General features: G+C 45.5%; 1 protein-coding gene across 1 annotated transcript in view; it reads right to left on the bottom strand.

The window, feature by feature from the left end:
- Positions 1-16,464, bottom strand: part of LRIG1 (leucine rich repeats and immunoglobulin like domains 1) — an 89,294-nt gene that overhangs the window by 21,290 nt on the left and 51,540 nt on the right. Inside the window, 5 exon segments of the mRNA XM_079317437.1 lie at positions 3,534-3,677; positions 8,045-8,188; positions 9,015-9,158; positions 11,352-11,495; positions 12,432-12,569. Coding sequence (XP_079173563.1) covers positions 3,534-3,677; positions 8,045-8,188; positions 9,015-9,158; positions 11,352-11,495; positions 12,432-12,569 — 714 coding nt within the window.

Raw genomic sequence — 16,464 nt, forward strand, 5'->3', positions numbered from 1 at the left:
AACAAATGGAGGAAGCTGAAGAGTTTCCCATTTTCTCCTGACATTAATCAGAAAATGCAGAGTCTTGCAGCCAAAGCAGCACCAATCACTTCTCCTGCACTGGCACATGGTGGGATGGTGCATTCCAGAAAGAGCTCTGGCTTGTTCCTAGCTGAAACTACCAAGTAACTTTCTGTCTTTTTCTAGTTCTGCACATCCAAACAGAAGGAGGAAAATGAAAATTAAGTGCCAAAATTAAACAGAAAGAAACAGCTGTCATTAAATACTACTACCACAAAATAAGATCACTTGGGGTATTCCAGTGCATACATGGATTTGTCTATAGGTGAATCTTAGGAAGATGATTTGGTGGATTTTCTACAAAGCTGCATTTTTTTCTGGCAATGAACTTGAAAACTTAACAAAGGAAAGTGCCAGCATCACTACACCAGCCTAACTCTGTATAACCAGTAAAAAAAAAAAAAAGAAAAAAAACACCAAGAGAATTCCTTTTTCTGAGTTAGCTTCTTTTGGCTTTCAAATTGACCATCAATTACAAGAGTCAAAGAGGTCTGAAGAAAAACAAGCACACAGAACAAACACAGAGATCCACAAAAGCTGTTTAAACAGACTGTTTAAAAATCCTTCCCTCCCTGCTTTTAAATACTGCTAGCAATGAATACCCAGCAATACAGACAGAAATTCATCATTTCCAATGTTAAGTAAAAATAAAGAAAAACTAAATAGGCTTTGTTGGTTTTGTTACATCACTCTGATTTAAAACCTGGCAAAACACACCACCAAAGCAAACTTCACCACCCAGATAACCCCTGAGCCCTCAGGTACTCTTTTGCACCTTTGAAGATGATTATCAGAATGCTTCCAGATTAAAAAAAAAAAAATAAGACCAAAAAAAGAAAGACCAAGTCCCCCTCATTTTGCAACACTCCAGACACAGGCTCACAGTGTGGCTTCTGTGCAGCACAAATACCCTCACAAGAAGGGAAGACAAATTTAAAAGGAAGCCCCAGTTTCAATATGGGAATGGTTTTCCCTCAGCTGGCTCAGTCTTTGCTCCTTTCTCTGCCTTAGGGTGAACTGAAGATGTGAAGGGAGATGGCCAGAAGTCACAATTGCTGTTTCTGAGCTGCCCTAAGCCTGAGACCTGAATCCCAGTCCCTGGAGAGCCCTGGCCTCAGCCAGCATCACTGGGGATGTCAGGGTGATCTGTGGCTGCTCTGTGCCAAAGGCACAAAAACTCAATATCCCCACGGGGTGTGAGCCCACATAACCCTGTGGGGGCCAGAGGGACGAGTGCAGGAGAATGCTTTGATGTGCTGGCATTATCCTAGGATAGAGCATCACTATCCTGGTGGGACAGGAGCAAACCATCCTCCTGGAGCTCAGCTGCTCCATTTTCCCTATGGTTGCCAAGCCAATGTCCCTTGTTCTGTTTGTTTTTTAAGGGAAAATCCCTTCTCAGACATTTCTCCTCTTGAGTTTCACCACAGGCTACTGGTCTTTGGAGCAGCAAACCCTTTCCCATGGCAGAGACAGACAAGTGGGAACAGCCTGTAGGAGCTCTGACACACACTTTTATTAATTGACTGCCACACATTGTGTTTTCTTGAAAAAGGGAAAGAAAATGGTATTGCTTGTTCATCCAGTGGCAACTCAAAGGTTTAGTGTTAGAAAGGAGGAATAAAAACCTTTTTAACAAATGAGTGAAAATAGAGAGAGGGAGAAAAAAAAGAGTGGGGTATTTTGGCCCAGCTCTCTTTGTATTGCAGCTCCTCTCCCAGCCCCTGTTGCCAATTTCCTATTCTTTCTGGCTGGCTGAGCTTGAATGCTCCAAGCCTTGTTAATCATTGTGCTCAGAGGTCTCTGGGCCTGACCTCTATTTGAATAGCTCCACATTTCAGCAGTTTCACACCCACCAAAGGCTCCCCAACAATAGCCCATCATTAAAGCATGCTCAGCTCTTTTTCACCAGGTGCAGGACCCAATAGGCCTTTCTCTTTATTAAATTAGAGCTCGCTCACACTCCCTCTCCACCTCCCCCCTCTGCACTGGACATAAAAGAGGCTCCACATTCACTGCAGAGCAAAGGGAAGGACCAGCTTCCCTTCCCCTCCATTTTTCTTTGGAAACCTTTAGTTCCGGTCCTGACAGCTGCCTAGAGAGGTCCCTTTCTGAATGCCCACTGCCTGAAAGGCTTTGGCTTAAGTTTAAAAAAAGCAAACAAAACCCAAACTCACTTTCCAGTCACTTCCTTCACTATGAACTCCAATAAAGAAAAGAGAAAGATGCAAAAAGTACTGTAAAGAGGGGAGATTTTTCTGTTCCCATTTCCTTTTAATGACTCGGGTCACAATGGGCTTCTGAAGAGGAATGAAAGTATCAAAGTGTGTTTTTTTTCTTTTGAAGGAAGAATTAAATCAGTTTGCTGAACCCAACCAGCCTGGGAACACGCCTGGTGCTGTCACAGGGACTGTGAGAACTTTGTGGTGTGCCAGATGAAGGTGCTGAGCCTGCAGCTCCCAGAGAGAGCAGCCAGCAGCCCTGCAGTCCCAGTAAGGAGACAGAGGAAACACAGATGCAGGAATGGAACTGGATTCCCATCTTCTGATGGGAATAAGGCAAGCCCAGATGGAGTTCAGGCTAACACTCAGCAGTCAATAATGGTACAATGCTACACCTGCATCCCACAGGAGGTCACACTGATCTGTCAATGGGCTCTAGCACTCCTAAAACCTTACAAGCTGGCATTTGGACTAGGCAAGTTCATTTCCAGTATCACATTTCCAGGTATTATATTGTGTCAGTGGTTTTACAATTAAAGTATTGGGTAAATTGCCATGGCCAACACTGGATGGATCATTTTTGCAATTCAGTACTAGGGTACATAGAACTACTTTTGGCAACTTTTTGGTTTTTCACAGGGTTTACCATGAAAATCAGAGCACAGAAAGTTTCATGGGCCCAACTGCACTAAAGAGAAAGACTTTTGGTTACTTGCATGGTACCTGCAAAAGCTTTTTATTTCTTTTACTGGACTGAAGGCTGGGTGAAGCTTCATGTGTTGTTACACTTCTGGTACAACCAGATCCCAAACACAACCTCTGTGTTTTTTTCTGTTTTACCATTGTTTTTTTCTTAACATCATCTTAGCCCATAATTTTATATTTAATATTCAGCTAAAAAAAAAAAAGAAGTAACATTACAGAAGTGCTCAATAGCATATTTAGGGATATTCAAATTTCCAGTGCTGTCAGTGGAAGGAATAATTCCCTGCTGCTTCTGACTGCAGAATGACTCAAAAGAAACTAATCTTTTCTAAGAATTTCAATTCAAGTCAGTATGATAGCAAGAGAAATACTGCTATGAGCTGCAGGAATGAGACCTCAGGGATTTTTGTTAAGCTGAGCTGGTTTCAGGAACCTGAAACTGCCAGACATGGGCACCCAAAGCATTTTCAAAGCAGAAGCATCTGGCAGGACACAAACTGTGGAGGGAACATGGGTGTGGTCTGACACAAGCAGAGAGCAACTTACAGGACACGGAGGTTCTTGAGTCCCCTGAAAGCACCTTCTGCAATGTGATTGATGGAATTGTGGCTCAGCCTCAGCACCTGCAGCCCCCCCAGGTCTGCCAGGCTCCCCTCGTCCAGCCTGCTCAGGTTGTTGTAGGAGAGGATCCTGAGGGGAAAAATGCAACAACAGCCCTTGTCAGTCCAGTTTGGTATTTTCCAAACTCCTCTGTGCCACCCAGTGCCTGCCTCCCACTGCCACCTGACACGAGGTGATGTATGGAACACCAGGGTTAGGAAATAACTGCAGCCTGCAGGAACTGCCCCAGGACACCCCTGGGGGAGCCTGGGTGACACCAAGGGAGCAGGAGGCAGCTGTGGGGACATTTTGTGTGCAGGCTGCCCCAGAAGTGACTGAGAGCACACACACACACAGAGTAAGGCACAGCAGGGAGAGCTCCTCCTGCTCCCACGCAGCTGGGGAGGGTCTGGGAGCACACCCTGTGTCCCCACAGGTACAGACACTGCTCAGAGGGCTGTGCTCACTCCTCACTGCAGCTGAGCTCCCTCTGAGGCTTGCAGGGAGAAGCAGCCCTGTCCCCACGCCCTGTGAGGTGCAGAGTGATGTCACACAGATGGATCCTGGCCTTCACACAGGCTCTTGGCACAGGAGCTGCCTTATCCTTCTGCACTTGTGCACAGCCAGCCCCAGGCTCTGGGTGTGGGTGCCTGGGCTCCACCCCAGCCCAGAGCCAAAGGCATTTCACCACAAGGCAATTGAATGCTTCCTTCCACCACAGAAAGGAGGTGTCTGCTGTAAACCAGCCACCTCTCCTTCCTCCCACTCCCCTTTGTCAACGAGCATATTTGCCTTGAATCCTCTCCACTTACAAGTGACTATTGCAGGGTTGTTTTTTTACCTAGTTTTCCATCTATCTCTTCCCCTTGCCTATATTCTCTCTGGTCTGGGAGATTTTATTAAGCACTGCTCCTGTAGCAGTTTGGAAGCTGGCAGGAAGGCAGCTGCTGCTCTGTCCCAGCAAGGTCCAGATGAGGCTGTGGAGATGTGACACTGAGGGCAGGCCTTGGGCAGCCTCCTCACACACTGTGCAACCTCCTTCTATCCAGAGTAAAGCTTGGATTGTCAAATGAGGGGCCTCTCAGAGTAGCAGCAGGCACCAGATTTTCAAAACCACATTCTTAGTGACCTGGGAGTACAACTCACTTCAAATGATGTGAGGGTTTGGGCTGCTCAACTTTTGAAAAAGTGAAACAGCTTTGAACAAGCACTGAAATTCTTCACTGCACAGACAAGAAAAAAAAAACAAAAAAAAAACTTCACTGAGTTCCAAACCTCCAAATTCCTCTTCTAGTACTGCCTGTTAATGAGTCTGCTTAAAAATGTGTCTAGGGCTTGGGTGAAATTCACTGCAAAGCCAGAACCTAAGTCCAGACACATACTCCAAAGCACTGAGAGTGTCATTTACTTGGCAAAGGTGCTGTCTATCTTTCAGCTGTGTGAGTGGGCAGAGGGCAAGCTCTGGAAAAAGTTCAGCAAAGATTAATGAGTTTGAAGGTATGGGACAACATACTTTCATTCCTAAAGAAGCTATAGTGTTAGTTGTGGAGAATTGGCATCTGGTCAAAATTATGTCCTCACCTGCTATTAAAGAATTTGGCTTTAAAAAAAAAATTGTTCAAAAGTAATCCTAAACCTGGCTGAGAAAATAAATAGTTCCTTTTGATTCCACACATAAGAGTTCCTGCCACAACTGGTGAAGGCATGTTCTCTCTGTTTGTTTGGATGTCACCCCAAGATGGACAGACAGCAGCAGGACGTGGAGACTCTCTCAATGGTGTCACACATGGAAGGTTTCAGAAGGTTTCACTGCACCTGGCAGTGGCTTCTTCAGCATGCCAGGGCTCTGCTTCCTGCCACAGGACAGGCCAATTTGCAAAAGCCAAAACATCAGGTTTCCTCCCTCAGCTCAGGAGTGTGGATTATCTGGTTGAGAGAAGCCAGCAGGTCTCTGCTGCTTCCCCAGTCCTGGCATCTCTCTAGCAGTGAGAAATCTGGAATGAATAAATGGCAATGTTTGTCTACACAGCTCTTCCAGCCTGGTGAGAAGTCAGAGATTATGAGCACCATGCCAAAATTGGTACAGAAAGGGGTTAACCAGAACCCTGTTGTGCACCTGGAGTTGCTGCTGCCAGCCTGTTCTGTACATCTTACATACTTCACTCCCTTTGACCAAGCTCCAGGTAAATAGGGAAAGGAAAGACCCAGCAACCAAGCCACCATTTACCTCTGATGAAATCCTGTGCTCCCACTGTGGTTTTTTCCATGATGCTGATGCTCTAGCACCTGACTGGTGAATACAATCAGCCCTTTCTCATGCTCAGAACAAGGCAAGAGTTTTCTTTCCTTGTCAGCTTTTACATCAGACCAGAACCTTGGGGTCACGTTCTGTCCCAGCAACTGAATGAGAGATTGCTGCTGCAGATGACCAACTCCCTCCTTAGAAGATTTTGAAATCCATTCCCAGTGTTTTCTGGTAACTGAAACCCAGTAGATTTAGCAACAGTGGAGGTGAGCAAGGATCTCTCAAGCAGGGATGAAACACACACAACTAACCAAGTGCACGAGTCAGTCCAGGTGTCTATGGCTTCCTTTCCTCACATCTGAATTTCAGCACAGACCTCTCCTACAGGTACTCCCCTGCTGTGGGAGTTTCAGTTTGCAGATCTGATGCTCCCTGCAGCAGCTCTACCCTAAAGGCAGCACCTGGAAGAGCCTGTAGTGCTCTGCAGGGATGTGCCAACACCCACACAATCACCTTTCCCATCTCAAAGTGCAGCACAGCCCTGCCTGTCAGCTCAGGCACACCCCAGTGCCTCACACCACCTCACACCACTGGGCACTTCCCAAATCCACCCCATCTGCCCCAGCATGAGTGAGTCCTGCACCTGAGTTTCTGCAATTACTGCTTCTAGGACAGCACAGCTCACTGCCAGAACTGCTTGTTGGATGAGATCCTAATCCATTCCTGAGAAAAAGGACTCAGCATGACAAGCAACCTCCAGTCTAAACCCTGAGAGTTTGCAAGACTGTGTCATGCAGAGAAGACAAGCTTAGCTCTCCCTAAAAGTGTTCTGACATTAGCTCTGTGAGGTGCAGAGGGGCCTTCCCCATCCCATCTAACCCAGGCTGAAATAAAGCTCAGCACAGGCTCCAGGTATTTGGTCCTGAGAGCAGAAAGCTCCCAGAGCTGTGCACAGTGAAGTGATCTGCATTTGGCTGTTCCAAGGATTCAACTGTGAGTGCCTTGGTTCCCCTTTTCTTGATGCTTCAGATTTTAACAGACCAAAGGCAGAGCACAGTTCCAGTTCTGACCTGCTGCCTTGAAGATCTCTCCATTATCACTGCCTCAATCTAGCAAAATATCCTGTGAGGATCTACATATAAAAGAACTGCAGCTGTCCACAGACCTGTGCCAGGCATGGGCAGTTCTGCAGCAATTTGAAAAACTGGGCAATTAAACAACCACGAGTGTATTTAACTAAAATCAAAAATAAAGTACTTCCATGTGCCCCACAAAAGTAATCAACATCTGAACAAATAATTTGTGTTCAACAGAAGATCACAGGGCTAGTATATTAATTCTAAACATAAAGAAATTGCATGTGTCATGTCTACCTGTCTCTGAATCCACAGCCCAAAGGTTTCAGGACTCAGGTGGGCAGACACCAACCTCTAGTGTGACTGGCAGCAGAAAGTTGCTTTACCATACTGCTTCTGGTGGATAGGAGAATCCCTAACAATATTTAACATTTCCCTGCAGCAAGCAGAATGAATTCCAGTTCCACTGACCATATGTCAAGTTCACAAAGAAAAAGGCAAAGCTTTCCACACAGTCCCACCGAGGGGATGGCAGCTACTTCTGTAAATCCTGCAAGCATCCCTGTGTGTCTCTTCAAAAAGGCATTAAGCAGTGCCACAGACACAAAAGACACCCTCAGCAGCAAGGCTTTCCTTCATTTGTCAGGCTGTATTCCCAGCTGGAAACCTCAGGAGAGCAAAGCCAATGTATTTACTCTTCAACAACTGAACCCTACAGGATGCATAAACAGGAGAAACAAGGAGAAACTGCCTTTAAAGGGGCAAATCTCTGCTGGTTGAAAGCATGACTGTTCTTTGTAAACAGAGGATAAAGCAAAGCTTCCTCCAGGCTGTACCGTTATTACATGGCAAGTTACAAGTCTTGTAACTTGCTAGCTAAAAACGTTGGCAAGCCACAGCTCACAAACTCTCCAGGTCTTTTGGCACTGTGCACTTTTAGTGGGTTCTAGCCTTTGTTTCTGGTACAAATGTCTTTTAATGCTCTGAAGGTCATAACATCATAAATAACACGGGCATCACTTAGGAGCCTGCAATTCCTGCTTTTCTACAGGTTCATATAATGGGAGCTGTAAGCCTTGAGAAAATTCCTTACTCCCCTCTCTCCTGCCAACATCACACAACAAAAACCAACTTACAGCTCATGCAGCTTCTGGCAGAAGCTCCAGCCATCAGGGTTGATGCGGGATATGGAATTGTTGCTGAGGTGAAGCTGGTGCAGGGAGGAAAGGCCATAGAGAGAGCCACTGTTCACTTCTGTCAGGCTGTTATATTCCAGGTGGCTGTGGAGAAAAATCAGAAGGAATTGACAGGTAAGCAGCACTGGTCAAATGCTGAAAGAATTTCCAAAAATAACTGGGATTTTAGACACAGCTTTCTACATACCCATGACACATGCATGTGTGGGCATTTCTTGTCCAACAAAGATAGAAATTCAAGGATGATACAAAGGAACTGCCCAGAAGGAGATGTGAATGGAGAGAAGCTCCACTGCAAGTAAACTGGGCTTAAAGCATCCCATTCAAATTTGTATTTGCAGAGTCTCAGTTGTGTGACAGCAGCACCAGAAACATGCTGCCTTCATCACCTGGAACCTTGCAAACAAACCTGGAAGCCAAGTGTGTTGTAAGCTTCAGGTATTTCTCTGCAATGGCTAATTAATTTATTCTCTGGTATGGAAAGAAAACCAAGAATGACCAGCTTGGTTTCTAGATATCTAGGTATGAGATGAATAATACTCTCTACAACAGTTTCCAGTCAAACAAATTTGCAGAAGCCAGGTATTTAAAGACCAATTGAGATAAATGCCGAATGTTCAAACTGTCCCACTTTCAAAGGAGTAGTGCCACAGATTAAAAAATAGTGCTGTTTTCATTGAACACCAGTATTTTATTTAATTAATTCATTTTATTTATTCACTGCTGAAGCAGTGAGCTTTTGCAAACTGTGGGTCAGCTGAACAGAAGCTGCTGCAGCAGCTCTGGGCATGCAGGACAAAGAAAGAAACACAAGAAGTGGCACAGGCACCCACGTTCCTGCTAAAATACAGAGAAGGATGTGACAGCAGCTGAAGCTGTTAAGGAACAAGAGCCCATCTCTCCAACTTACAGAACTTGCATTTTGGCCAGGCCCCAGAAGGCCCCATCAGTCAGTCTGCTGATGTTGTTACGCTGCAGTTTCAGCACTTCCAGGCTGTCCAGCCCCTGGAACGTCAGCCCTTCGATCAGGCGGATGCGATTGCGGTTCAGCTCCCTGAAAACACCAAGGACACAGCAGTTTGTTCAAGCCCAGCCCTTTGTCACCAAGTCATCTGTGCAGCACACAATGGGGACAGCAATGCCAGCAGCTCCTGTGTCAGTGGTTCCCAGGAGACAGCAGGAGAGCACCGGAAATTTCAATGCCAGAGCCATCAGGGAAGGCAGCTGGGTGCAATGCTTAAACAAACTCACCCCAGGACAGACTGCAGGGAAACAGCAGAGTGCAGCAATCCCTCTTCATCCCTCCTCTCTCTGCATTTCTTTCAAACCATTGATCCTTCTCATCAATTTTCACACTCCATCCTCCAGACACCATTTGAACCAATACAGTCCAACGTTGGCATTATTTCCCTTGCAATCCATTGTTTTTATAGGACTTGTAATTGCCCAGTAAAAATGTGCTCTGAAACATTCAGGTGCCCCAGAAGTGTGGGCTCAAGAGGGAACTTTATGGCCAAGTCTGAAAGGAAGGCTTTCAGTCCCCCTGACAAATGTCACTTCTATTTTTTTTTCTACTATCAGAAACTAACAAAGAGTGAAAGAAGTTTTTTCCAATAACAATGTAGTCTTAGAATTTGTGTAAACAAAGGTTTCCAGTCTGGTCCATTAAATTTCTCTTTAGTTTCCCCATGTGGGGAAGGACCCCTAAATTTTGGCAATATCTTTTTTCTGATTAGCAATATGAACATCATCACAGCACACTTTACCAACCTATGTCAGTCTTATGGACTGCTTAACTCAGACATACCAGGTGAAAATCCAGTTCTGTAAAGTCTGTGGAAAAACTTCAACACAATGCACTAAAAGCTGAAGCTAGAGCTTTTAAAACTGATACTTTCCCACACATACAAATATTAAGCTAAAATTAGTTCCCTATTCAGTGTTTGTGTTGAGGAAAATGGTGGAGGTTACAACATCCAAACTTGTTTTGGAAAAGATGAAGAAGCCATAGAGACTTTAAGCTTATTTTTCAGCTGCCTAAAAAAACAGTGTTGAACTTGCACTCAAGTTGAGTATAATTAAAGTCAAGCAAGCAATAAAGATTTTGCAGGCCTGAGTCCCTTGTTGCACTTCCTGGCCTATTAGTGAAACAGGCTTTGCCAGAAAAAGAACTGTACACAAATTCTACAACACACCAATCTGGATAACTTGCAATTCATTCATGTTTATCTGTAGAGTTAAACAACCAGCTCTGGGGCTGTCATTAAGAGCACCAATTACTCCATGTCTCAGTGCAAACCATGCTCCTAAACAGACTGAGCTGTTTTCATTACAGTTCTGCACATGATGCAGACAAACACTGTGAATTTGAAACCCTCACTCAATGGACAGTAACTTCCAGCTGAGAGGCAGCAGACTTTTCAGATGCTTATGCTGTTGTGCCCCTCATCCCATCCCAAACTGGCTGTAAATCCTGCAGGTGTGCAGACTCAGATGCACACACACTCCTTGGGCACACCCTGGCTGAGGATTTGTCTCTCAGTCAAGAGGGTGACACTTAGAGGTGTGAGTTCCAGCAGCCTTTGTGACTTTGTGTTAACAGACAGAGGTGGACTTTTGCCCATAAAATCTGATGGAAAGATTGCAAGGAGCCTTAGGCTGGGCCCATTTCTCCCAACCAGCAGAAGGAAAAGCTCAACCATTAAGTGCTGCTTTTTTACACACAAAGCATGTTTATAGCTGCAGATGTCCGTGTGTCCCCATGCAGGCAGAACAACAACTGTGTGTGTCTTAACTCATCTGAGCTGCAATTTTCTCCGCCCAAATATCACCTCACAGTTTAACAACCTTCCCTCACTGTTTTTTTATTGCCACATAAAGAGACCTGTGTGGCCTTGACACACTAACATGGCAGTTGAGTTCTGTCACTCCCAATAGAAACGTCACAGACACCAGCAGCTTGCAAGAAAATGGATTTGTCTCTCTGTCAAGTGCAAAACATGCTGATGTTTGCTGCAGCATCCCTCCCTTCCTCCTTCCCTACCTGATCCAAAAAATGGCCTGAAAAGCCAAGAGTTACAAGACAAAAAGGACACTCTCCCAAAAACTGGCAGAGGACTCCTGCATAGTGAATTCTGTATTTCATAGATAGCAGGTGAGGAAGGGTGACTTGATGAGCACACCCCCAGGGTCACTTTATCCCCAGAGAGTGTGGCTGAGCCTAATGAAAGTGGACATGAGTACTCACAGCTGTATCAGCCTGGGCAGCCTGAATGCCTTGACAGGAAGCTGAGTGATCCTGTTTTTGCTCAGACGAAGTGTCAGCAGGGACCGTGACAGGCTGTCAAAGGCTCCAGGCTCCAGGGTGCTGATTCTGTTGCTCCCCAGGTAGCTGCAATAAATCACAGCAGAAAAATGAACAGTTCTGTCAGAAATCACCTTTTATCAGTGTTTAGTTGGTCTGCAGACAAGCTGGTGAAACTGCAGAGATGGTTTCAAACCAGCTGAACTTCTGGATGCACAAAGGGCACAGGGGCTTTCCCAGAGCCTGTGTGAACGTGGAGGATTGCTGGGTACTTCCAAAGAGCTCCCTGACATCCTCCTACTTGAACAAGGCAATCAGGAGAGGAAGCCAGAAACTGGAGACATTTCCATTGCAGGATGATGTTATTTATTCCCAGTTTTTATCTCAGTATCTGTCCCAGAGGTCTTTCTTATTTGGGTTCTAGTCTGAGCCACAGGGGGCTGTTTCTGGAGGACAACAGGCAAACATCAGTCACAAATCCACTCTCTTATACCCTCTTGAAACCAGGAACCTATATTTTAGTGTAAACTTTAATGCAGGCAGACTATTGGCCTGCACCTCTTCAAAGGTATCTAAAATACAGATTATTTCATGTTTCTCTGAATAGCCAAGCATCTTGTTGGGAGGGTATTACTCTACTTGACCCCATTTTCTTCAAATAATCAGAGACATTTCTGTTCTCAATATTCAGAAAGCCACTTTAATGATGAAATAGTTGTTCTCTCTCCACTCTTCTAGATGCACATGGGTTTGCAGTTGTAAAGACACCCACACATGAATAGATACATTTTCTCTGCAAAACAGTCAATAATAATCTGCATTCTTTATAGCTACACCAGAAACCAAACAGCCCTCAACAAATAACCTGACAACAGTTACAACGTGCTGCCTTCTAACCCTGACAAATAATCCCATACTTCTTATACTCGTTACTTCATTTTTATTTTTTTTTTTTTAAGGTTTGAGGCCCTTTTCTCTGCTGTGGTAACTCAACCAAAGCAGTTCCCAAGCAGAAAAACTCACAGCTCCTTTATGTGCAGTCCCTGTGGGAAGCAGCCGTTTCGGATTTCCGTGATGTCATTGAAGCTCAGGTCCAGGGTTTCCAGGGAAACAAAGGGCTGCAGCCGGCTGCCCTCGATGCTGCGGATCCTGTTGTGATGCCTGCAACAGGCAGAGGAGACAACAGACACTCTTCAGCTCTCTTAGAAAAGCAGAATGGATATCTGCTGCAGCAGGCCCACAGGCTGGCCCTGAGTTTGTACAGAGTGAGTTTTCAGCAGCTGGCAGAGGAGAAATCCATTCCAGAGAGACATTCCCTGATCCCCTGGCTGCTGCTCTCTTCAGGTATCTGCAGGCTCACAGATACTCTCTTCCTTCTACAGAACTATTGACTCCACTCATCTGTTTTTCTCCCATTAATCTGGGCTCTCCTACAAGCCTGCACTTCCAAACTGGACTTGAATCTCAAAGGCGAAGAGTGAAGAGCAGTGGCTTAACCAACCTGCCAAGGCTTTATCCAGAGAATGTGGCTTTCATTAGAGAAATAAGTAAATACAAACTCAACAAAAGTTACATAACATTCTTAATTCCTAAGGATTCTTCTGAAAATTCCCAGCGTTGCACTATGTTACAATGGTTTGTAACACACAGGAATAAGAAGCAAATGTTCTTGCAGGCGTTTCCTCATCTTTGGCTACTTTTGTCCCACTGCAGGATCAGACCCTGCACTCATCACCTGTGTTTGCTGCTTACCAGGACAGCCTGAGGCATTCAATCTATGGTTTTTCTTTAAAGAAAAGTCCTACCAATTGCCCTCAGGGTTTCCACAGCCACTGAACAGTTAAATACCTTTAGACCTCATTTGCACTCAATGAGGTCTAAGTAAAAACCACCCCTCCAACTGAGTCCTTTCCTCTGACTCCTTTCTGGCCTGAGTCAGTAGAGAACAGTAATCAATTAAAAAATACATTGTGCATTAGTCACAGGAGGCAGAGCACATGCCTGATGTGAATTCAGACCAGTCACTGATATTACTGGCAAGGCTGTGAGTGAGCACTCCAAACAGAGATGCTCACCAGACACTTGGGAACTTGCTGAACAGTAAGAGATAGCAAAGAGAGCTCAGACAAGCCCTGTGCCTCAACCCATCCAGACACCTACAGGGAGAGCAGAGCAGGGAATGCAAGTGCCAGCTCCCCTGACAAAGCATCTTTGAAACAAAAACCTGAGCCATGTCTGACACAGCCTTTGAGGCACTGAAGCTTACAGCTGTTTGGGATCCCACCTTCTCCAGCTTCACCCCCACTTCAGGCTCTCCCAGGGGCTCAGAATCCCCTGTGGAAGAAAACCTCCTCCCTCTGACAGAAGATGCCAGCAGCACATGCCAAGGGACCTGCTCCCCACACTGTGATCTGCTCCTCTACCCTGTTATTAAAACCAGATTGTTTCACTACATCATCTGCTGCTCTCCACAGCAGGAAGAGTGTAAAATGTGCAGCCCCAGAACAATTTGTTTTTGGGAGACTCACCCTTTAAACAGCCAGCACATGGCCCTTGCTTAATGCTGGGGAAACAGGCACAGAAATACTACTTTGACTGAAGAGTTTAAATGATAATTAATTCAGTTCAGGCTCAGAAAACATTAAGGACAAATTTTACAGCTCTATAGCAGTGTGCTGCTGATACAATGCAAGGAGGTGTCACGAAAAATCAAAGGAAAGTTTTAATTTATGTCTCCAAAGTGGTTATTCCATGGGTTACTGGCACACAGGTCTTCACAATCACAACTGTTTCAAAGGCAATGACATGGCTGCTATCCAAAGGACCAATATTCATTTACAGCTGGGAATAAAGTCCAAATTTTTACATTCATGTGCCCAGTAGGACAGAGGTACACAGAATTTACAGTACAGTGAGACTAAAATACAGGGAAAATCACTGCACCCAGAATTTTGTGACCTCCATTAGCTAAACACATGGGTGAGGGGAATTTCCTTCCCCCTAAAACTAGTTTTTTTGCAATTAATTCAAATAGCAGAATCAGAAAGTTAAGAAGTTTAAATTTTTTTTTTCCTCCTCAAAAGAACAGCATCCAAACCTGATTCAGGAAAGCACCTTAACACACAACTGAAAGCAAACCACGTTTTCTGGAGCTCTCCTGAAGCAGAGGCTGCAAGTTCAGCTCTGATCTCATCTAAGCTCTGATGGCTGAGATGAATCTGGCTGTAAATTAACAGGAAATGAAGCCTTGTACAAACGAACGTGGAGAATCTATAAATCACCTGACAATCCCTACACAGGGCAGTTAAGTCTGCAAGGGACTGAGAGCACAGAGTGAATTTGGACATGAAATGCTCTTCAGAAGCCAATGTTTTTTTTGAGGGTTTTTTTTTTTTTGAGTATTAATATTTTTGTGCTTTGGTTGCTCAACATATATCCACTCTGCCCGCCTGCCAGATCTCCCAACCCATCCCAGAAGACAGACTTGAAGAAGGGAAGAAAAGGACAGGAAAGAACTATTTTGCTTGAGCCAGGTTTGCAGTTTCCAGGTGACTTCTGTCTGTTCACCCCCTGCTTTTCATGTGCTGCAGCTGGCAGATGAGATGGATGTGTTATTTTACACAGAAAAAGGCAGAAAAACTGGCTCCTTTCTCTCCCTCTCCTTCAAACATGGGCTGACTCCAAATGCAGCTCTGGGCTCCAAACACCATCCCAGGCCAGTCCCAGCTGGGGAATGTCAGACAGTTTGCTGCAAAGCACTGCACCCTCTCAAAGCACTGCACTTCAAACAAAGCCTGGGACTTTTCCTATACACAGCATGTGATATGAAGGCAACACAGCCCAAACCTTTTACTAGCTTGATTACAATTTATTTTTCATTCTTTTGGTAAGAGCCCAAATGTGATTTAACCCTTACTGTTACTACTTGGATCCTCTCAGCTCTCCTGCCTTTGCTCCCCTGTTCATTGCAAGGGAGTTTTACAGAAAAAAGAAAAAAAGACTAGTGATGTTATGAATTTGTCTCTCCCTTTTATCACTGACTGGAAAAGGGCTGGATTTTTCCCAAGCACTTCACACTGGGTTGGCTTCAAATGTGACAGATCAGATTTTAGCACTAATTGCCAAAACCAGGTGTTAAAGCACAAAGAGCTGGTGCTTGCACAGCCAACACCTCCAGGTACCCTTTCCTCTCCCCACCCCTTAGGTGCCACAGCCTGGGCACAGCTCTCCCTGCCTCTCTTCAGTGCTACCTCAAGAGTGTACAGTGACAGGGCTCCAATGAGAGATTGTGCAATTAGATCCTGGAGTGGGAGCCAAGGCTCTTGGTTTCTATTCCCAGCTCTGGCACGAACTCATCTGCCTTGGGCAAGCTCCTTAACCCCTCTGTACCTCTGCCTTTCCAGGGGAAAAGGACAATTCAGCTAGGGCGATGCAGCCTTTGCTGAGGACTAAAAATCTGGAGTGAAAACAGCTCAAGTGAGAAAGAAACCATAGGAACTGAGGAGGCCATCCAAGTCCATTTAGGTTTGTTTATGAAAATGGGAGGATCTGGCTAAAACAGCTGAACTTCCAAGCTCATACTCAGCATCATTTGCAGAGACACCTCATCTGCAGAACACAGACCTGCAACTGGAGCAGCTCTGTGCCAGGCTGGGCTAACTCAGAGCCAGCAGGATCACTTTTACACTCTGTACACAGGACACTTGTTCAGGAACTTCCTCACCCTCGGGTCAGCAGCAGCTCCAGCCGCAGAGGGAGGGGAGATGCACCCTGCAGCTGCTCAGTTAACCCACCTGAACCCCAGGTAACACCTGAGCCAGCACAGCCCTTGGGCTTGCAGGAGATCTGGATGAACCTCAGCAGCTCTTTGAACCAAGCCTGGCAGGACCCCACGGGGAAACAAGATGCTCCCTGCTCCTCCAGGCTGAGAAAAACAAGAGAAGGTTCCAGCAAAGCCAAAGCGTGTTTGGGTTTACTCTGAGCTGGGAGGGAGCTGAAGGGGGAGGCAGGAAAATAACAGGTGGCACAAAGTCAAAGGCTTGCAGCATTTCCAGGA

The sequence above is a fragment of the Erithacus rubecula genome (assembly GCF_903797595.1).
Source record: "Erithacus rubecula genome assembly, chromosome: 13".
NCBI classification, from domain to species: domain Eukaryota; kingdom Metazoa; phylum Chordata; class Aves; order Passeriformes; family Muscicapidae; genus Erithacus; species Erithacus rubecula.